General features: G+C 44.2%; 2 protein-coding genes across 3 annotated transcripts; one reads left to right on the top strand and one right to left on the bottom strand.

The window, feature by feature from the left end:
- Nucleotides 1–2,643: 2,643 nt before the first annotated feature.
- LOC109760505 (splicing factor SF3a60 homolog) lies at nucleotides 2,644–10,319 on the top strand. The gene is made up of 12 exons (XM_020319314.4): nucleotides 2,644–3,059; nucleotides 3,492–3,602; nucleotides 4,142–4,246; nucleotides 4,942–5,084; nucleotides 6,274–6,370; nucleotides 6,993–7,154; nucleotides 7,233–7,304; nucleotides 7,391–7,504; nucleotides 8,112–8,189; nucleotides 8,292–8,420; nucleotides 9,246–9,392; nucleotides 9,957–10,319. The coding sequence occupies exons 1-12, from the start codon at nucleotides 2,886–2,888 to the stop codon at nucleotides 10,101–10,103; spliced, it is 1,479 nt and encodes a 492-aa protein (XP_020174903.1). The 5' UTR covers nucleotides 2,644–2,885; the 3' UTR covers nucleotides 10,104–10,319.
- A 786-nt stretch (nucleotides 10,320–11,105) lies between these two features.
- LOC109760504 (uncharacterized) lies at nucleotides 11,106–15,551 on the bottom strand. Of its 2 annotated transcripts, XM_020319310.4 has the most exons (6): nucleotides 14,997–15,551; nucleotides 14,813–14,904; nucleotides 14,432–14,528; nucleotides 12,903–13,725; nucleotides 12,677–12,810; nucleotides 11,106–12,330 (listed from the first exon to the last, which is right to left on the bottom strand). In XM_020319310.4, exons 1-6 carry the CDS (start codon nucleotides 15,086–15,088, stop codon nucleotides 11,457–11,459), a joined length of 2,112 nt encoding a protein of 703 aa, XP_020174899.1. In that variant the 5' UTR covers nucleotides 15,089–15,551; the 3' UTR covers nucleotides 11,106–11,456. The 2 variants fall into 2 exon arrangements, with proteins under 2 accessions (XP_020174899.1, XP_073366742.1); XM_073510641.1 differs by lacking the exons at nucleotides 14,813–14,904; nucleotides 14,997–15,551 and having other exon boundaries at nucleotides 12,903–13,895.
- Nucleotides 15,552–21,671: the final 6,120 nt, after the last annotated feature.

Below are 21,671 nucleotides of genomic sequence, written 5' to 3'. Positions count from 1 at the left end.
CCTTGTGTGCGCTCTCGGCCAACCCTCCATCTTTAGTAGCTGAGCTCATTGATCAAGGTACTAAAGCGTGGGACAGACAGAAGCTGCAGGAGCATTTTATTGAACCAGACATTGATGTTATTGTCAATATCCCACTGAGCACGAGGCTTCAGAGTGATTTATGGGCGTGGCATTATGACAAAAGGGGTGTGTTCTCCGTTCGTTCAGCTTATAGGATGATCTCAGGCATTAAGGCTCAACGCGAGGATTGGCTCGAGCACCGACCAAGTATCTCAAATCATACTGCCACCAAGAGGGACTGGACCAGATTATGGAAGATGAAAGTTCCATCAAAGGTTCGTGTTTTTGCATGGCGACTTGCACGCACATCCTTACGAACAGGCACAATCAGATTTGACAGGAACATGGCAACCACGCCAGTATGCACTATTTGTGGGTCTGCGGAAGATACTTGGCGGCATTCACTTTTCGAGTGTAGCATGGCGCGGTGTGTTTGGGCATTGGGGGATGAGGAAATCCTTGAACATGCAATATCAAACAAATCTGAAGATGCAAGATTGTGGCTATTCTGGTTATTCGACACTACACTGCAATCTGATCTCGAGCGGGTCCTTATAACAATGTGGTCAATCTGGTGGGCTAGGAGGAGAGCTATTCACGACAATGAATTCCAGAGTCCACTGTCCACAATGTGTTTCATTAACAGATATTTACAGGACCTGCAGATTGAACGTGCTGCTCGCCCGACAGGAGGTTCGGCTCCACGGCAAAGGCCTCTCCGCTGGCTTGCACCGGAGGGAGACGTGGTAAAACTGAATGTGGATGGTGGGCTATCTCGCCATGACGATAAGGGAGCAGCAACAGTCATTTGCAAGGACAAAAACGGCCAATTCCTAGGTGTGTCCCCTGTCACCTTTGATGGATTGGTGGATCCAGCTAGCTTGGAAGCTCACGCCTGTAATGAAAGCACTTGCTTTAGCAAAAGATTTGCATGTCCAATGTTTAGTGATTGGTTCAGACTGTCTTGAAGTTGTCACAAACATAGCTAGAGGTGTAGCATCCACCTATGCTTTCATCTTGAAAGAGATAGTTCATACTAGGAAAGATTTTAAGGATGTTATTTTCCGTTTCGAACCTAGAGAGTCAAATAGTGAAGCTCATAATTTAGCAAAGGCTGCATCAACTCTTGATGTTGGCCGTCATGTGTGGCTAGGAAGAGTTCCAGACATTATTTGTATCCCAGACATTCTGTGTTTTGAATAAAATCCCTGGTTACACCTCAAAAAAAAATCGAGCGTCAAATAGGGTTTGCCGGTTTCCGTTGCCCCTCCTTGCATCCCCACCAAATTTTTTCGAAATCACTAATTAAGGAGTACTCGTTGCAAAGAACACTCCATCTTCCCAGGTCACGACAAGTGGCGCACATACAGCGCGCCACTTGTCGCAACCTGGGAGTTTTCCCTTTTTTCGTAGATTCGTTTATTCAAAACGTTTTATCTCTTAAACTGTGCGTCCAAATCTCAAACCGTTTTCACCATTGGATTCCTCGCGTCGAGATCTTCAAAACTAGATCCCATGTTGATAGGTTTTGACGAACTTTTTTTCATGAAAAAAAAAACGGACGAAAAAACCAAACCAGGAGCACGGTTTTTTCCCTTTCCGAAAGAGGCACGCCCGTGCCTCTCGCGAAATCACAACCGTGCCTCTCGTGGAAGCAAAACCGTGACTCTCGTGGAAAGAAAAAAAAAACAAAAAACGTGTTTTTTCCCTTTCCGAAAGAGGCACACCCGTGACTCTCGCGAAAGCACAACCGTGCCTCTGGCAAAAGCAAAACCGTGACTCTCGAAAAAAAACAGAAAACGTGTATTTTTCCCTTTCCGAGAGGCACGGCCCTGACTCTCGCAAAAGCACAACCGTGCCTCTCGCGGAAGAAAAACCGTGACTCTCGCGAAAAAAAACAGAAAACGCGTTTTGTTTTTCCCTTTCCGAGAGGCACGGCCGTGACTCTCGTAAAAGCACAACCGTGCCTCTCGCGGAAGCAAAACCGTGACTCTCGCGAAAGAAAATAAAACAGAAAACGCGTTTTGTTTTTCCCTTTTCGAGAGGCACGGCCGTGACTCTCACGAAAGCACAATCGTGCCTCTCGCAGAAGTAAAACCGTGACTCTCGCGAAAGAAAAAAAACAGAAAACGCGTTTTTTTTCGTTTCCGAAAGGCACGGCCGTGACTCTCGCTAAAGCACAACCGTGCCTCTCGCGAAAAAAAATATGACTTTTCACGAAAGAAAAAAAAGTAAACGCGTTTTTTCGCGTATTTTTTTTTGGAGAAAACGCTAAGGAAGACCGGGGAAAAACCAAAACGTCGAAAAAATCCGGAAAAAAAACCGTTTAAAAAGCCGAAAACGCGTGCGGAAAAATAAAAAAACAAAATCTGGAGGGAGCGTCCAGAGCGCGACACGTGGCGAATGGCTGAGGGCGCGCCAAGTGACGTTGATCGTTGCGAGGCTCCCGAAGGAGCGCTCGTTAACTAGTTGCTCCCAAAATTTTCTGGTGATGGAGTTTATGTGTAAGTTGCACAGGGAGTTAACTGATGGGCCGGCCCAGCACGCGAGCGGCACGACGGCGAAAAACTTGAGCGAGCGCTCGCCCCCTCTCGCTACGAGGGAGAAATAGACGAACCCGATTACCCGAGCCGTGAGAACGGCTCGTCCTCCCGACAGTCCGTCCCCGGCCGCGAAATCTCAAAACCCTAGCCACGACGCTCTCCCCTCCCGGCCCCCCTCGCCGCTCCCAGACTCTGCGCGCAGCGTGACCCCCGGGCTCTGTTGGTACCACACGGGGTACCGGCAGAGGAGAGGGTTAGGGCGCCCTAGCTGAAGCGGCAGCCATGGCGTCGTCTGTGCTGGAGGCCACGCGGGCGGCGCACGAGGACCTCGAGCGGTTAGAGCGCCTGGCGGTGCGCGAGCTGCAGCGCGACCCCGCCAACGCGCGCGACCGCCTCTTCCAGTCCCACCGCGTCCGCCACATGCTCGATCTCGTCGTCTCCACTTCCGACAAGCTGGTACGCCCCTCCTCCTCCTGTCTATCTAGGGTTTCGCGCCTGATTTAGTGGCTGTACCTTTCGTGTAATGCTTGTCTGCCGTGGCCAGAGCTTGGCCGTGTCGCATCTCTGCTTTCTGTCGGTTAGGATTGGTTTTGTTCCATGTCATTTGCGACATCTTGAATTGAGATGCCTAGGGTTGCCTGTGTGTTAGCTCCACCTGTTATGGTTTGGCGTTGGTCGACCCGTGCTAATTCTGGGGAATTCCGAACTCGAGCTAGATAAATTGATTTTTCGGCCTTATTTTTATAAGATGTGGGCGAGCGTAGATAAACTCATTGGATTATCTTAGGACTTTTATTTTCGTGCTTCTATTTCCCCGTTTTTGTTGTTTTGGGAATCGTCTGTTTTTCTTTCTAATGCAATTTTTGCTAATATGACTTTCTTAATTAGGTGGAAATCTATGAAGACAAGGACGGTGCTAGGAAGGATGAGATCTCCACCCATCTTACCGCGCCGGTGCAAAGTGACATCTTCCCCAAGTACTATGAAAGGCTGAAAGAGGTAAATAATCAACTGTAGCCCGTCTGACTCTGCCCAAGAATCACTTAAGCACGCCATGGAATCAGACAGTTTAAAGTGGCAAAATGCTAGCCAGGCGGTGGATGCTGCAGTTCATGCACCGACAAAAACATTCCATGCTATCGTTGTTTAGTTGGTACTCCCTCCGTTCCATATTAAGTGTCTCTAATTTAGTACACGGAGGGTGTAGTTCTTTTTAATAATTTGATCTCGGATCCTTGCACCAAAATCTGGATGATAGGAAACCAAATTATTCAGTGACTATCTAGATTTTCTTGACGACATGACAACCCTCAGAAAGCCAAATAATAAGATTAGAACATGTTTTCTAGCAATCCTACTTGGAAATTACACTACATACACACTGGTGAATTTTCGGGTTATGTTATCCTGCACTTCATCTCAACCATGACCCTCTGGTTGACACACGTGAGGCAGATCAGAACTGAGTGTTATTGGAAAACTTACTATTTCTTCACTGGTGATTATTCTTTCATTTACAGTTTGTTGCATGCTTGCAGATTCGTGATTACCATAGACGGAATCACTCTGCCCGTTTCGTCAGTGAAACTGATGATTATGAGGAGCTACTAAAGGAGGAACCAGCTATTGAATTCACTGGCGAGGTACTGTCCAGTATAATTTTCACTTGGATAATCCTGCTTGCGATGATTTGTGCACTGTTTTATCCTAAGCCATATTGTGGTTGATCTGATTTTCTTTACTTGATTATCCTAAGCCATGTTTACTTGATTTTCTTTACTTACCTATGTTTATATATTCCTTTTTTGAGAAGTGAAATTCATGGCAACCTCATCTGGACGCCTTTTTCTAAATTGTCTAGCACTGCTTCGTTCTGCCATACTTAGCTGATTATTAAGTGCCAACGTTGATGTAAATCATCAATAAAGTCTGTCTGCTAAGAACTACTTAGCTGATTATATTAAGTGCCAAAGTTGGGGTAAATCATTAATAATGTCTGCTAAGAACATTTTAGCGTCAAGTAGCAGCCTTGTTTTCCATTTTACTGCAGCAGTCTTGAACTCGAGGGTATCTCTATTGTGATACGTGTATTTTAATTTCTGCAGGGTTATTTGATTCCTCTTGTAGGATCACGGTGCTATGCATGGTAAGATTTAGGTTAATGACAAGATACTAGATGGAGCTTGATAACTTGAGAACCAATTACTGCTCATTTATTGTTACTGTTTGCATTATCATGTAGTTCTAATCCACATTGCACGTTCATCCCGTTGGCGTATGCTGTTCTAATCGCAGTCACTTTTAAGTTTGCTAATGTTCTTGCTCTGTGTTTTGATAGGAAGCATTTGGCCGGTACTTGGACCTACATGAGCTCTACAACGAGTTCATAAATTCCAAGTTTGGATCACTAATGGAATACTCAGCATACGTTGGCACTTTTGCTCAGACTGAAAAAATCGCACATAATCTAAAAGCTACCAGGTATGTTATCAGCGTTTTCTCTAAGACCAATAACATATCTCCTGGCGTGAGCTTATCTCAAAATTCTACATCCATCTTAGATATATTTCCCTTGATTTCATCTTGTGTTGGTTAGAACTAGAATGGCCAATTCCTGACCAAATGGAACCCCAAAAGGCATACCTTCCCAGCCAATCCAGTTTTATTGGTATTCGGTATGGTAGCAACAAAATAATCATGTGATGGATGCTATAAACTAAGGAAATGGAAATCCGAAAAATCTGTCGCATGCAGTAACAACCCCGTCGAATACCCAGTGCCCATGATGAAAAGCTCATGACACAAAGTAACGTTAGCCCCATTCACCCAATTTCTAGGTTGTACTTGAGTCACCCACTGCCTCTTTCCATCCAAACCTCCTCCAAATTAACTTGCGCCAATGATGTTCCCCACACTGGACGGGATCGCCCTTGTACCTCTAGCACCAGCCAAGCCTACTACCTTCTTGCTGGATGCCACTCCCGATGGCATTACCACACCACTTCTTCATCCTGATGAGCTGAATACCAGATTGATAGGTTTTTATCAGGTCAGGATTAGTCATGTTAGGATTCCCCTTCCCTTTGCATGGAGCTGGAATCTCTAATATACAAGGAGATATAGGTTGTACATGAATCTCAAGTTACAAATAAGTACTCCCTCTGTTCCTTTATATAAGGTGTATTTGTTTTTTCAAAAGTGAAACGAGTGCATGTTTGACCGAGTTTTTAGAAAAATATATCAATATCCACAATACGAAATTTCTTTCATTTGATCCATCATGAAAAGTAGTTTCATATTTTATCTATTAGGTATTGAAGATGTTGTTATTTTATTGTATAATCTTGGTCAAACATTCAAATGGTTGACTTGCATGGAAATCGATACACATTATATTCTGGAACGGAGGGAGTATTAGTTTTGTCCGTTGTCCCTGAATTCCCTCTTTTCCACTGCAATCTGTTTATTAAACTAAGAACACCGTGTTCATTAAACATAACAGGTAATTACTATAGAGTGGTGGGGTCGTAGTAAGATCTGTATTCAAGTATATGGGATTAACTAAAATTTACTATTAACATGTCTAACATTTATTTGGTCAACCATATATTTTTGAAGTCCATACATTTCTGTAAAGATGATCTATCTTCCATTTTCTTCAATTTCGCAGGCCATACAAAGAATATTTGGAGCATATTTTGGAATATCTGATGTCATTTCTGTATCGTACAGAACCGTTGCAAGATATTGAGAAGATTTTTACAAAGGTCAATCCTCTTTGTACATTCAAGTATACTGTCTTTCTTCTGTGGTCTGTGCTCACACCTGCTTATGTGATGACATAGTGCATCACTTGACACTTGTTATATACTCCCTCCGTCCATGAATAAGTGTACGTTTGGCATTCAAATTTTGTCCACAAAAGAGTGTACTTCTATCTTCCCAATGCACTTTAAAGTAGAAAAAAATGCTTCTCTCTCATCACACGGTAATCAAGACCAATAACATTCAACGCATGGTCTCCTCACTTTCTACATGCACTTAGCTCATTGGGGGTGGGGTAATTGAAGAGGAGAGAGATGGTGCCTTGCATCTTTCCAATGCATTTTCTAGCTCGCTTCATATTCTGCCCTAAAATTTCTATATGTACACTTATTCGTGGACGGAGGTAATACTTTTAAGCAGATCGTGGACGGAGGGAATACTTTAAGCAGATCTCACCCATTATCTATCACTGTTATGATTAATTGTATCATTGCTGGTGGTGGGTTGAGAATACAAGTTTAACATAGAGCTAGAAAGAACCACTATCATCCACATATAGGTTCGCACTTCCATGATAACTGATGAGTGACGACTGACTAGCAAATAGTATCTATACTTGTGCAGTTGGAAAGTGAGTTTGAAGAACAGTGGATCAATGGCGAAGTTCCTGGATGGGAGAATAAGGGCACAGAGAAAGAATCTGTGTTGCAAGAGTCTGCAGTAGACCTTGATTACTACAGTACTGTTGAAGAGCTTGTAGAGCTTGGTCCGGAAAAGTTGAAGGAGGTTTGATCTTGTAACATAGTTCAGGTTCTATTTTACTTCGTACTTGAAATGGCCTTATGTAATAACATTTTTTTCCAGGCTTTAACTGCTCGTGGATTGAAGGGTGGTGGCACTGTTCAACAGCGTGCTGAGCGACTTTTCTTGCTGAAGGTGACTACCAAAGGCTGTTGCTAATTTTATTGTTTTTATGGCTATTTATCAGTTCTAAATTTATTATCATGGCCATACTTTTGCAGCATACACCCTTGGAAAAACTGGATCGTAAGCATTTTGCCAAAGGTGATGATTTGAAGAAGGAAATTGCTTTGATTGAAATGAAGATGAAGCGCTTATGTGAGATTCTCGATGAGGTCAGCTCTTATTCCTTTTATGTGTTGTGCAGTAACATGTGCAGTCAATTATCCATTTCAGCATGGGTCGGTTAGTAAGGTCATAATCACAGTTTGAGGAATGGCCTTGTGCTAGGATAGGCTAATATCCCTTGCAGATGCTCCCTCCATGTAATGAGCCATCTTTTGGTTTATTTGTGCATAGGTTAGGAATATAGGATGGTCGTGAATAGAAGTACTGGGACCATTATATCCTAACTTACCCTAGAATCTCAACATTTATCAACCTATCTAAAAGTGATCCTCGGCATGATGTATATAGCAAGTGAACAAAATAATTGAACTTCATCTATAATGAAGACAATAGCAAAAGTTGCCATCGCCTGAGTGCTGCTGTCACCAATGCCATGATGCACCTTTTCTATCATGTTCCCTACGAAAGTGATCATTGGTGAACCAGAAGCTCCTAGATTTCAAACCAGTGTTTCCATGTGTATGGAATTCTAGCATGATCTACTTTTCGTGGTATAGTTTACAAAGTTACCTTTTATCTTGGTAGGACTACGGGTCATCAGCATTGTTCACGACATGTTCTTATAATTTTATGTCTATCTTTTTTTGTGTGCAGGTCATTGTAAGAACAAAGGAAAATGCGGAGAAGAAGCTGACCTTGACCTATGAAGAAATGGAAGCAGAGCGGGAAGAGGTACTTAGTTTCTCCCTTAACTTCAACTTACTTACATTTTCTTCTGTTTAGTAAAGTACTGTTCTGTTTATCTGAACTTCTATCTTCTGTGACTTCTTATAGGAAGAAGTACAAGCTGATAGTGAAAGTGATGATGAAGACCAACAAATCTACAACCCCCTCAAGTTACCAATGGGCTGGGACGGGAAACCTATCCCTTATTGGCTCTATAAGCTTCACGGTCTTGGTCAGGTAACTGGCCTTATCTTATCGCTAACAGCTTAATTAGTCAGTATCATTTATCAATACTTTTTTTTGCCTTCAGTCTACGTCAATAGCTCATCTTACTGTTTTGCTGAATATTCCCATGTCATTTTATTACATGTTCTTCCTACATGAATGTATAGATAGTCACCTAATGTTTGTGACCGCCAATTAATTGCTGATGGGCAGTGGCAACCTGTATAGGGCATGTACGGTTGTATAGCATGACATGCTACGTGTAAGTTAACCTAGTTAGGCTAGTATGACTTCATTGCCAAACTCTTGTCATGCCATACTTTCTTAGTCTTGTAACCCCACATTCAGTGGCACATTTCTAGCCAAACATTGCTCAAGAGATGGCCATCAATTTGTTAGTCACAATTTTTGTGGCTTGCCACAGTTTGACACTGTTAGATGTGGCAATGTGTGGTAGCGAACCAAATGCGCCTATATTATTTATATCAACTACTTGATCTTGGATCAGCTTTGCTGGGTGTCAACTAATTATATATGTTCTGTAATTTGAGGAACTGTCGACCAACAAATAAAGGCTCACATTTTTATGACTTTATCTTTCTTTAATACTACTATCAATATGATGTTTGGAGCTACAGAATGGTATGTTTCCAAAAATGAATGCTAAATTTTAATGTTTGATAGCTTGCACATAGTTTCATCTATATTTATTGTGTTTTACCTGTTGTCAAATATTAGACTCGACTTGAACATCAATAGCATCATTTCTATTATATGCCCAGATATCAGCATCAAATTTGGTACTAGATGTCTAATGTTTTAACTATTTCTTGTCAGGAATTCAAGTGTGAAATATGTGGTAACCACAGTTACTGGGGGCGAAGGGCTTATGAGCGCCATTTCAAGGAGTGGCGCCATCAGCATGGGATGCGATGCCTTGGCATTCCTAATACTAAGAACTTCAATGAAATTACATCCATCAAGGTACACCTGCTGTTTTTCTGTTGTCTTGTTTATGTGATCTCTTGCTTGCAGTCCTGTCTTTAGGATAATGTTTGGAAAATATTCTTCTCGGGCTCAGGGTAGTGTGCATTGTGAGCAAGTGCCTGTAACTTAGTTTTTTTAAACTGATAGTCATGCCTTTTGCTTGCTTCAGATTTTTGTGAACTTCATAATGTTGGAATAAACAGTAATTTGAAGTTGAGTTTAACTTTCCTCAAGGATAGATGGACACTATACCATGTTTAGGGTTTATGAAGCATCCCCCTTGTTTGAATAATTTGTAAGCCATACTTTGGTTAGTCACACGGATAGAAGTCATGAAACTGAGATATTAATAGAGGGAGACCATGGTGTCCATTGTATTAATGTCTCGGACTAAGAGAGATAAATTATTGTTGAGTGTTAGTCATAATTGCTGAAAGAAGGTAAATTAGGGAAAAGGGAGAAAATGTCATTAAATTTGACCCGTAAGTTGATCTGAATCATATTGAACATGTGCTGTGTCATGTATTGTTTTTGTTTCACATCTCTGATTTGTATCGCCAGGAAGCGACAGCACTCTGGGAGAGAATACAAGCAAAGCAAGGGCAGAACAAGTGGCGGCCAGACTTGGAAGAAGAGTATGAAGATAAGGATGGAAACATCTACAACAAAAAGACCTATACTGATCTGCAGCGCCAAGGCCTGATATAGAATTCTGGATGTGATTCTAGTGCTTTGGAAGGAACGCGACGCTAAAATCGTTGGTCTACTGTTATATTGATACTTGCTGAACTTGTTGGTCGTTGTGACTTTTTATTAGCTTGCATTATATGTAGCCAGATGGCACCTCGGAGTTACAATTTCTTTCTTCGGGTTACATTGCATATTATGCTTTACTGGTCAATCTTAGTCAGCGGTTTTTGTTTATTCGACCAAATCTCCTATCTCATTATGCTTACTTTATAGTGTCAACCTGGAGAAAGCAATATTCTGTATGTAACAGTGACAGTTTGATGCTTAAGCGCTCAGTGGGGTGGGCTGAAAGTTGCGTGCTGTTCGATCGAAGTATGAATCTGCATCGATCGTAGTATGAATCTGCAAACCGAGGCAAACGGAAGCAAAGGCGGTTTAGTGTACCCATTTTCTCTCTCTAAGAAGCCTGGTAAAATCTCGAACTATGGCGTTTTGGTTGGGCTCAGCCTTTGAAGCTTGAAATCATTTGTATTATACCTTATTTTCTAAAATAAGCTGAGCCCCAGGCAGGTGTTTGAAAGTGGTTTTGCATCATTTCAGCATTGTCCAAAATGTTATCATGATCTGTACAAAGCAAAAATGGCCACATGTCGTACATGAATTCTTTCACAAAAAATTTAGACCCTAGAGGTAAGAACCGGTCTTAAGGTTCGAGGAGTGGTTATGTCTCAGAAGGGACCCAAAAAAATAATCTGAAACGATTGGTTGGTGCCAAAGAACTGAGAGACAATAAATTTCAATGCAGAATCATTGTTGCTCCAGTAGAAAAAAAGAATGAATTCTCATGTCTTTTAGTTTTGCAGGTTATTATTTCGGAAGTTTTCCTACACAAATGATTCTCTCGTTTAAATTTGAAAATGATGAACTACAAAATCACTTTTAAAAACCAGGATAGGTTATGCTTAAAAACAAATTAACTGTTCAATATAAACAGTTTCATGGTTCAAATCAGACCAGGTAGTTCAGGAACTTCTGTCTATTAATTTTGTGCAACAGACAAATGTGCGATTTTGTATTTGCACAGCCCACTGAGGATGCACCATTTGCGCTTTTGCACATATCTCTGGACTACTTGTGATGCGTCCACAACAATCCAGCATCCTTACGAACATCAATGTTTTACATTGTTTTGCAAAGTTGACACTGTAAGACAGATCAATTTTCTCCCACTCGCTGTCGCCTGTAGATCCTCTCCATCTCAGAAAAAACAAGCAATTCTTATAATAAAAAAGGTTAGCAAACCGAAGAACGTAGAAATTGACACATCTGTTACACTGTTCTAGATCTTCAAACATTCCCAGATCAAACAATCTACTCCCGCTTAACCTTTGATCCCACTTGGCGACATGGATGCAGCAAGACATGGATGCATAGAAGCCAGCAGGGAAGATGGACAAGAAACAGATACAGATACGTGGCGCTACTCCATTCCCACAAGAACTCCATTGACGCCCAGAAATCTCCAAGGTCTACCGTCCAGGACCCCTTGGACAGCCCTTTCATAATCAACAATGCAGCTGGAGGGAAACCAAAGACAGCAAGAAGTATATTTGAAGCACACAATACTGTCCGTGGAAGGAAGCTCAAACCAAGCTGTGCTTTCAGCGGTCGAGAAAACAGGCACATTGGGATCACAATCAACGCCCCAAGCTGAGCAGTAGCGAAATTTATTATCGACATAAGCCCCAGCCCTATTGAGATTGAAGTGATCATCGTGGCCTTCAGAAGTTTCCATTCAACACCAGCAGAGTATGGTGAACCAAACATGGCATATAGGACGATCAATGTCAAAATGGCGAGCACCACCCAGATCACTGAACTTTGTATTGGTGTACCATCAGGAATTTGACTAATGTAGTACGGTAGTAGTGAAACAATCACTGCCCAAAGTTGGATAACAAGCAGAACTCTTGCAGCTTGAAGCCATTCCCATGATCCACCCTCGGTTTGCAGATTATCAGCACTGCCCTTTGTTTTACTGGCATCGATTGATTTTCCCTTTTTTCTACCGCCATCGGCAAGAGCAGCAGCAACTATTGGGAGGGGTACCACAAGCAGTGCAAAAGGAATCATATAGACACCAACTGAAATAAACTTGCTCGGAGCTGTGAGGAAATATAGGAAAAATGATTGATGGAACTTCTCGAGCAGATTATTCACAGAACGTACCACCCCTTCAAGTAACCTGAACAAAAAGCAGCATGTCAATATCTGAACAAATCAGTATAAACTATGTTTCAATCATGCGCTGTATAAAATGTAGAGTAGGCACCTTTTGCTGAAAAATGAAAATAAACCTTTGGAATTGAACAGGCCTATTATAACAGTGTAAGGTTATCAGCAGGCCAAGTCTTAAGATCCATAGCTAATTGATACAACTTCCAGGGTCTATAATTATCTTGTCTCTGATAATCAAGAACATTAACCTTATATATTTCCTCTTACTAAGCTATTCAACACATGTCAATAATCACAAGACGTTTGAAATATTTCATAGCAATGCAGCCTGAAGTAACCCGGTAAGAACTGACCTTCCACCCCTTACAAGAAATGACGATTTGGCATTCTCATTTCTGATATAAAATGTTGGTGAAAATTCTAAAGAAACGGCATCAACTTGATAGTCACGGAACGCACCATGGGATCCGGTGGGCACTCCAAGAGCCTGCTTTAACAAAAACCCAACAAGAAGTGATTAGGTTCAGTTGAAAAGCTAGTGTTGTTTAAGATAGAATGGAAAATACCCAGTCCAATTACCTGATTATAAATAGAGCTAGCAAGGTTGGCAGTCCCCTCCACATAATCAGAGGCTGTAATATCAAGCTTCCAGTCAGGATTTATTTTTCTCAATATACTCCCAAGAGTATGAATCACTTCAGCAATAGCCCTAAGCCATGCAGAACTCAACAACGAACTAATTGTCTCAATGTTCACACGAAAACCTTGTCTATGAACAGCTAGATAGTGCACCACATTCAGAAGGTCCAAGTTTGGCATTTGGCCATTAGATGCCTCCGCGTACATTGTAACACTATCTCTATCACCATAGTTCCTAGTTTCCCCAACTTTAAATATGAGAGCAGCAGCCATCGTTCCAGCACGTTTGAAATCCGTAAATTCAGCCTTTTCTGCAATACCATCAGGTTCATGTTTAACACCACCCACAAACATAGGGTTATGGTACTGATTTAACCATGCAGAGACTGCGGTGTACTCCCCAAATTGCGAGTCTGCAGATAACCACACAATATCCTTCGACAGCCATGCAGCTCGACTTAAGAGGGAGAAGACAGAGAAACCAAGTGCGAGTGATAGTACTTCATTTGCCTGAACTCTCTGAGGATTGTAAGGAGTAACCAATACTATAGCTTCTTTTCCATCACCCCTAGGAGCTCGTATAATGCCAATTGTATTAGTTCCAGAGTTGGAATAGGTGCCATTGGGTCGAACTGCCAAATCGTTTGTCATGGAAGTAAAGAACTTCAGAGGATGAAAATGCTTGCTATGAGGGAGGAATTCGTGGTAACACACTTCTGCACCCAGATCTTTCATTTGTTGCACTATGAATTTTGACATTTCCCTGTGACATTTGTAATAAAACTGTACATTAAAGCAGACACAGGTAAGAACTATGAATTAAAGCAGACACAGGTATGTCGCTGAAAATGCTTGCTATGAGGGAGGAATTCGTGGTAACACACTTCTGCACCCAGATCTTTCATTTGTTGCACTATGAATTTTGGCATTTCCCTGTGACATTTGTAATAAAACTGCACATTAAAGCAGACACAGGTAAGAACTACTCCCTCCGTCCGGAATTAACTGTCGCTGAAATGAGTGAAACGCGTCTACATACACTCATTTCAGCGACAGTTAATTCTGGGCGGAGGTTGTACTATTTACTCTTGACAATCCAGTATGACACCCTTCACTTGCGTTATATCACCATCTGAAATTGGCATGTCTTCAACGTCAGTTTAACTAATATATGGACAAAATTGATTCTGTGTGTATGTTTACAAGCATTACTCTTTCGAATTTAGAATTCCATGGATACCATGTGTATGTTCATTAATAAAATTACTATATATTGTTGGAATAACCATCACAGATTTCATCATGGCAAACACTTTAATGGCAGGCTTGAAATATTGAACGTTACACATCTATCCATACATTTGTACAAACAAGGATGCAGATTCAGCGTAATAAAAATAAGGATGAACCCACTGTTGTCAGAAAAGGAAGTTGAACATAGAACAAGGGATTTAGATAGAATAACCTACATTCCTCCTCTTGATTCCCCAGCTGCAGCTTCAATTCCTTTGATAAACTTGTTAGCTTCCGTGACATCCTCGCTGGAGAACAATGGATTTGCAGAGCCTACATGCAAAGGTTCCAAATCAACATTATGTTCCGTCTTTGAACGGCCATATGCTGCTTGCCTTACATGAACATATGAACTGATAAATTGCTACTAGCACGATAAGATGAATACTTGACGCAGTGGACATGGATGGTTTGCCTTCACTATTGAATCATAACCATGGGAAGCCACTCCGGTATATCGTACTCAGCCCTCTATTTTGCTAAGGTACCGATCGCTCCACTACAAATCTATTGTACAGGGGATCTAAATAACCACGGTGAAAAAGAAGATTGTGTACCAGGTATAAGAGCGTTCTCCGAGAGGTATGTGTTCTTTGCAAGTGATGGGAGGAAGAGGAGTGCGATAATGCCCGCGGAACAGCACAAGGCGCTGGCGACAAAATGGCGAAGAACTTTGTCAGTGGAACAAGAAAAAGGAAATGACTGAGCATGGTGCTAAATAGGGAGAGATGGGGAGCAGACCTGAAGAGTATGTGGTGAGAAGCGAGGAATATGCCAAGGCGAACGATGAGCCGCGGCTTCGGCTGCGTATCTACCTTAGCTGACGGCTCCATGGCTGCAATTTGGTCTAGGTCTTCAGGTGGGCGTGCAGATCCTTACCGAATCTCGGCCGGCGGGGCACGATCTCCCATCGACTGACGCGGTGGCGGCCCTTGGTTTCGTCTTAGAAGAGGAAAGGTGGGGTTGGGGTGGCGAGTGGTGGGGGAAGGGCCAGCAGGAGTCAGTAGCGCTAGCCGCCGCGCCCAGCGCGGCAGAAGCGATGCGGCTCCAGGCGAGGAGGTCAACGAGGAAGGTTCTCCGAGAAGGCGCGCCGTCTAGCCGGGGGTGGAGCAGAAGCTGCGGAGCAAGTCGAGGAGGCAAAGCCGAAGAGCCAGCGCGCGCGCTGCTGCTGCTCGGATGGGGACGACGGCGAGTGGTCGGTCTCAGTGAGGACGATGGGAGATCGCGGCGTGGGGTTGAAGAGGCCAGACAGGACCTTGGAATCTCTTGGAGATTTGGACTATAGATGATTCCTCAGGCCCAGTTTATTTTTTGAGAGAGAATCGGGCCCAAATGTTATAACATGTCATTTCGATCAATCGCATGGGAGGGCCAAAAGCCCAAAATCACTGTTTTGATTTTGTGATTTTAGCATCGAATTACTCATGTTAAAAAAAGCATTGCTTTTGACCTTGTAACATTGAGTTTAGCATAAAATGACTGGTTTAAAGTTTTGCACGGTCTGACCCTTTAGTCTACCACCATACACAGTGATGGTAAAGCTAACAGGCTACCGCCCGGTAGACGCTCGTCTAGACCTGTTGACCGTGCCTATGTGGCAAAGGGGCTACCACCACTAACCCCGGCGGTAGGCCACTAACCCTACCATCTGATCCTGCGTCGGTAGACCCCCAAAGGGGTAACTAGCTTGCGGGGCCGTGAGTGGGCCATACAGCCCACACTCGCAGATTTCTTTTGCATTCGACATCTGAAAAATCATCAGAACTTTCTCCACAGTGGGATAACCTCTAGCGGGCTTCTTCCCCCTGTCGTCATCGTCTTGATCCTTGTCATTTGAAGGGTCTTCTGTCATAGCTTGCTTTAGCAATCTGCACTCCCGAGTGGTGTGCTTTGGCAAAATCAGGTTGCCATCTTCATCTTTCTTTGTGTGAACTTGACAGGGCTGATCAAGTATGTCACCCTCTGAGTGTTTCTTCTTCTTGGCAGCCCATTCCTTCTTCTGCTTCAATAAACCCATGCCTTTCCCCTATCCAGCCAGGGCCGCTGCCTCGACATTGTCGGCCGCGTCGGCCTTACGCTTCTGCTTTCGACTGAAGTTGTTGCCAAGCTGATTGGGCTCTCCAGCCTTCCCCTTGCCGCTTCTTATTCGGTCTTCTTCTTCCCCATTTGTATACCGACTGGCTATCTCCATCACTCGGCTCAGAGCTGGAGTGTCCATTCGGTCAAACTTCAGGATGAGCTCTCGGTACTTGATACCTGCCTTGAAAGCACAGATGGCTTGGTGCTCACTAACATTCTCCATTGTGTTGTGCAAAGTGGTCCATCACTGGATGTACTCTTGGAGAGTCTTGTTGTTCCTCTGCACGTAGTGCTGCAGCTCTGCCAATCCACCCGACTGTTTATACGTGCCTTCAAAACTTTTCACGAACACTCGGGCCAGGTCATAGTAAATGCTGCCATGAGGTAGCTGGTTGAGCCAGGCTCTCGCGAACCCTTCGAGCATCAAAGGCAAATGCTTCATAGCCATATTGTGGTTGCCGCCACCAATCTGGACGGCCACTCGGTAATCTTCCAACCAAGTTTCTGACTTTGATTCATCGGTGAACTTGCTGATCCCAGTCGCCAACCTGAAGTTAGCCGGAATGTTTGTGGCACAGATGTACCGGCTGAAGCACTCGAGACCATGGGAAGTGGATCCACTCGGGTGATCTCTGTCTAGGCTATCTCTGTGGGTTTGACACAATGTTTTAAATAGCGGGCTAAGGTGTTTAGCGGTGCCTTCTTCAGGCAGCTAAGGAAGCTATAGCTTTGCTATAGCGGTGCTAAGCAATGTTTAGCGTTTTTTCTAAAATCATGAAAATATCAGAAAACAATCACCCAATTACACAAGAAATCATTGGCTGGCACTGATACAACTTTGTCTTCCTGGCCGGGAGCAGCAACAGCCCGGAGCAGCCACATAAACCCTCCTTCCTCACAGACGGGGCGTCAAGAGCAGCAGCCCGGGGTGGCCTGGAGCACCAGCTGAGGCTCGCCGGGGGTAGCAGCCGAGAGCGGATGCCGCCACCTCCGCTCGTGCAAGACGTCGGTGTCGCCGGGAGCTTCATCCTGCAGGAATCAGGCCGCCGTTCGTAGCCGCTGCAACGTGATAACCCACAAGTATAGGGGATCACAATAGTTTTCGAGGGTGGAGTATTCAACCCAAATTTATTTATTCGACATAAGGGGAGCCAAAGAATATTTGTAAATATCAGCAGTTGAGTTGTCAATTCAACCACACCTTGAGATTAAATATCTGCAACACGGTGATCAGTAGCACAGTAATATAATAGTTTTGATAGCAGTGGTAACAGTAGCAATGGTAATGGTAACAGCAGTAGAAGTTTTGTAGCAGTTGTGACAGTAGCAATAGCAATAGTAACACAGCAAGAACAATATGTGAAAAACTCATAGGCATTGTGTAAGGGCATATTTATCCCTTAGTTGTTTTGGTGATTGATGACAATGCTTTTGCGGACTAATCGCGTGCATTGAGTATTTCAGATATATCATGACTAGGCACAAGACGATTTGGTGCCCCTCGAAGACTATTGAAGACGACGTTTCTCTACGTCTCTTTTCGGTGGATTTGAGTCGTAGGAAAGCCGTACTATTAAGAGGGGGTCCGCTTTGGAAAGGTTTGGGTGGAATCATCATGTACACGTCTACTCCATTTGCACCTCCTTTCCTTTGGCACTTTGGAGCATCCTCCGTCATTTCGTGTCTATGCAAAATGTCGTGATTGCTGAACTGGGGCATGCGGTAGTACTGCTCCTAGGAGCGGTAGTACAGCAGGCCCTTGCGGTAGTACCGGCCTCATGCGTGGTAGTACCGCAAGTGCCCACGATAGTTCCGCTCCTTTGGAGCAGTAGTATTGTGGCCCTAGGCCAGGCGCTGCTGCGGCTGCAGTAGTAGGGGCGGATGTAATTCTTTACATCCACGCCCTACGCGGTAGTACCGCGCCTGGTGCGCGGTGGTACCGTGCGATCTGGCCTGGCTCAGCAGCATGCGCGACAGTAGGAGCGGATGTAATTTTTCACATCTACACCCCGCGCGGTAGTACCGCTCCTGGCTTGCAGTACTACCGTGTCGGATTTTTGCATAGGTGCCAACTCAGCGGAAGTTGCCACGGATGTATTTTTATATGTCCGTGCCTTCCCAATATCTAGTCTATCCCTGCCTTGCGGTAGTACCGCAAGGGGGAGCGATAGTACCGCGCCAGCGGTTCTACCGCCCTCTGCTTCATTGCATCTGGGCTGGTCTGGTTTCTGCTGCACAGGCGGTAGTACCGGGGGGCCCTGCGGTAGTACCGCGTGCCCTTGCGGTAGTACCGCGTCCCTGGCGCGGTAGTACCGTGCTACGCAGGCTGGGTTGGTGGATAACGGTTGGATTTGTTCTTCCACTATATAAGGGGTGTCTTCTTCTCCGAGTTGACCACCTCTTCCATCCCCAAGCTCCATTGTTGGTCCAAGCTCCATTTTCGCCCGATCTCTCTCCCTAGCCAATCAAAACTTGTTGATTTTCTAGGGATTGGTTGAGAAGGCCCCGATCTACACTTCCACCAAGAGAAATTTGATTCCCCCCACTAATCCCTTGCAGATCTTGTTACTCTTTGGTGTTTGAGCACCCTAGACGGTTGAGGTCACCGCGGAGCCATATTCCATTGTGGTGAAGCTACGTGGTGTCGTTGGGAGCCTCCAATTAAGTTGTGGAGATTGCCCCAACCTTGTTTGTAAAGGTTCGGTCGCCGCCTCCAAGGGAACCAATAGTGGAATCACTGCATCTCGCATTGTGTGAGGGCGTGAGGAGAATACGGTGGCCCTAGTGGCTTCTTGGGGAGCATTGTTCCTCCACACCGCTCCAACGGAGATGTACTTCCCCTCAAAAGGAAGGAACTTCGGTAACACATCCTCGTCTTCACCGGCTCCACTCTTGGTTATCTCGTGCCTTTAGTTGTGCAAGCTTATTTGTGTTATATCCTTTGCTTGCTTGTGTGCTTGTTGTTGTTGCATCATATAGGTTGCACACCTAGTTGCATATCTAGACAACCTACTTTGATGCAAAGTTTAAATTGGTAAAGAAAAGCTAAAAATTGTTAGTTGCCTATTCACCCCCCTCTAGTCAACTATATCGATAATTTCAATTGGTATCAAAGCCTCGTCTCTTTATTAAGGACTTTGCTGTCCGAAGAGTATGGTTGACACCGTAGACGGTGTGGAGGAGCACTCCGGTGTGAATCCGGTCTCGTCTACGGCCGATGGGGGAACCGCGGTCTCTCGTGAGGAATTCAATGTGGCTTTGGACACAATGAAAACCTCCATGATGACCGAGGTTGAAAGCATGTTTAATAAATTCTTAGAAGGGCTTAAACTTTTACCGCACCGATAAAAGTGGGTGATCCCACTAACAAGGTGACGGATGCTAACTCCGACAAGGGGGAAGCTACTAGTGAAAAGGCTCCTTCTTCTAGTGGTAAAAATGGCACCGGCATCTTTGCCCATGCGGAACCTCTGCTTATTTATGGTGGACCGATCCCTTCCACTCATTTAAATGATGCCGGTCCTCCTCCTAAGTTTGTGAAAAATGAGGACTTTGATTCTTGGGTTTATCGCTTTAAGCGTCATTTAAACCATGTTAACACTAATCTTTGGAGAATCATTGAAGAAGGTTTTTATCCGCATGACCGAGGCAACTTCACTCCTAGAGAAGCCGCGGATAATCAATTCAATGAGAATGCTCTCTTCATCATCCAAGATGCAATTCCACCCGAAGATCTTGCTCATCTCCGGCCCTTCACCATGGCCAAGGATGCATGGCGCCATGTTGTCTCACTCTGTAGGGGAAGTGCAAGCATTCAACGCTCCAACTATGAAGTGGTGCAAGATGAAGCCGGTGAGTTTGCAATGAAAGAGGATGAAGAACCTCGCGAGCTCTATCGGAGATTAACCACTCTCGCGTTCTCACTCCGAGATCATGGGAGCAAGGAAACGGATGACAATTGGATCAAGCGCAAATTCCTCAAGGCCATGATGCCTTGCCACAAGGCCATGTCCTCCGTCATTCGTCAAAGGCCGAATTTCCACACCTTGTCCTCAAGTGAAGTTTTGGATGAGTTCATGGCTATGAGTATCTTGGACAAGACCGCCGACAATGCGGTGTTACGTTCTCAAAGAGCAAAGAAGCCCAACCTTGCATTGAAGGCCAAGGTTAGTGTGGAAGAATAGGATGAAGAGGAAGAAGAGGAGAGCAACCCCGAAGATACAAAGTATGCTTATCATGAACACATGGCTCTCACTTCAAGGCAATTTTGGAGCAAGAAGAACACTAGGCCCAACATCAACAAGAACAACTCAAGTGGCGCGAAGGTTAAACAACGAGTGAGGACTTGCTATAATTGTGGCAATGTGAGCCACTTTGTTGCGGAATGTCCTTATGAGAAGAGGGAGGACAATGGTGGCAAGCTCATCCGAAAGGACAAGGCCAAGTCTTTCCCCAACAAGAGCAACTTCACCAAGAAGACTCCACCCAAGGGGTTGGTGGCACAAGAAGAGTACAATGAGGATGATGATGATGAAGACGGTGAGTCGGTTGCCATGGCCTCCATTGCCATTGCAACAACTCCACGGGTGTCTCTCTTTGACTCACCCAATGAGAACATCACCGCCAAGTGCCTCATGGCTAAAGCCACCAACAAGGTAACCCCCAACATCAAAACTACCATCATTAATAATCCTTCTTTGACGAATTGCATTGATGAACATGGGGGGTCTAATGTGAAGGAGAATGAATTTGAGTCTTTTATGAGTAAGCTCAAGGGTAAATCCAAGAAGCACTTCGTTGCTCTGTTGGAACAACTTGGTGAAGCCAATGACATGATCGAGGCTCACGAAGATACCATCTCTAAGATGGAGGGGCATAGTCGTGACTATGCCGATGAGATTTCGGATCTGTCCAATGCTCTTGAGGAAGAGCGAGGTCTCATTTGGCTCTTGAGGAGTCATACAATGATGACCACGCTAAATTAAAGAAATATCTTGATCATGCTCTTGTTGTGTCTCGTGTGCTAAACTCCGAGAAGGCCAAGCTTGGGGTTGATCTTGGTAGACTCAAAGAGGAGTTTGATTTACTTGGCTCACAAGGTCTTGAAGGGTGCTCATGCTAGTCTCAAAGAGTCTCATGATCAACTCCAAGTAAAGCTAACCAAGGAGAAGACCACCTTTCCTCATATGGTCTTAATTGATAATGCAAATGCTACTAACCCATGTTGTGAGCATGTGCATCTTGTTGAGGAGAATGCAAAGTTGAAGAAGCAACTTGAGAAAGGCCTTGTGTCGTGCATACAAGGTGAGAAGAACCTCAATGACCTTTTGAGCAATC

The sequence above is a fragment of the Aegilops tauschii genome, chromosome 3, assembly GCF_002575655.3.
Source record: "Aegilops tauschii subsp. strangulata cultivar AL8/78 chromosome 3, Aet v6.0, whole genome shotgun sequence".
In the NCBI taxonomy this organism is placed as follows: domain Eukaryota; kingdom Viridiplantae; phylum Streptophyta; class Magnoliopsida; order Poales; family Poaceae; genus Aegilops; species Aegilops tauschii.
The sequence above is the reverse complement of the archived record's forward strand: the minus strand, read 5'-3'. Positions and strand labels throughout refer to the sequence as shown.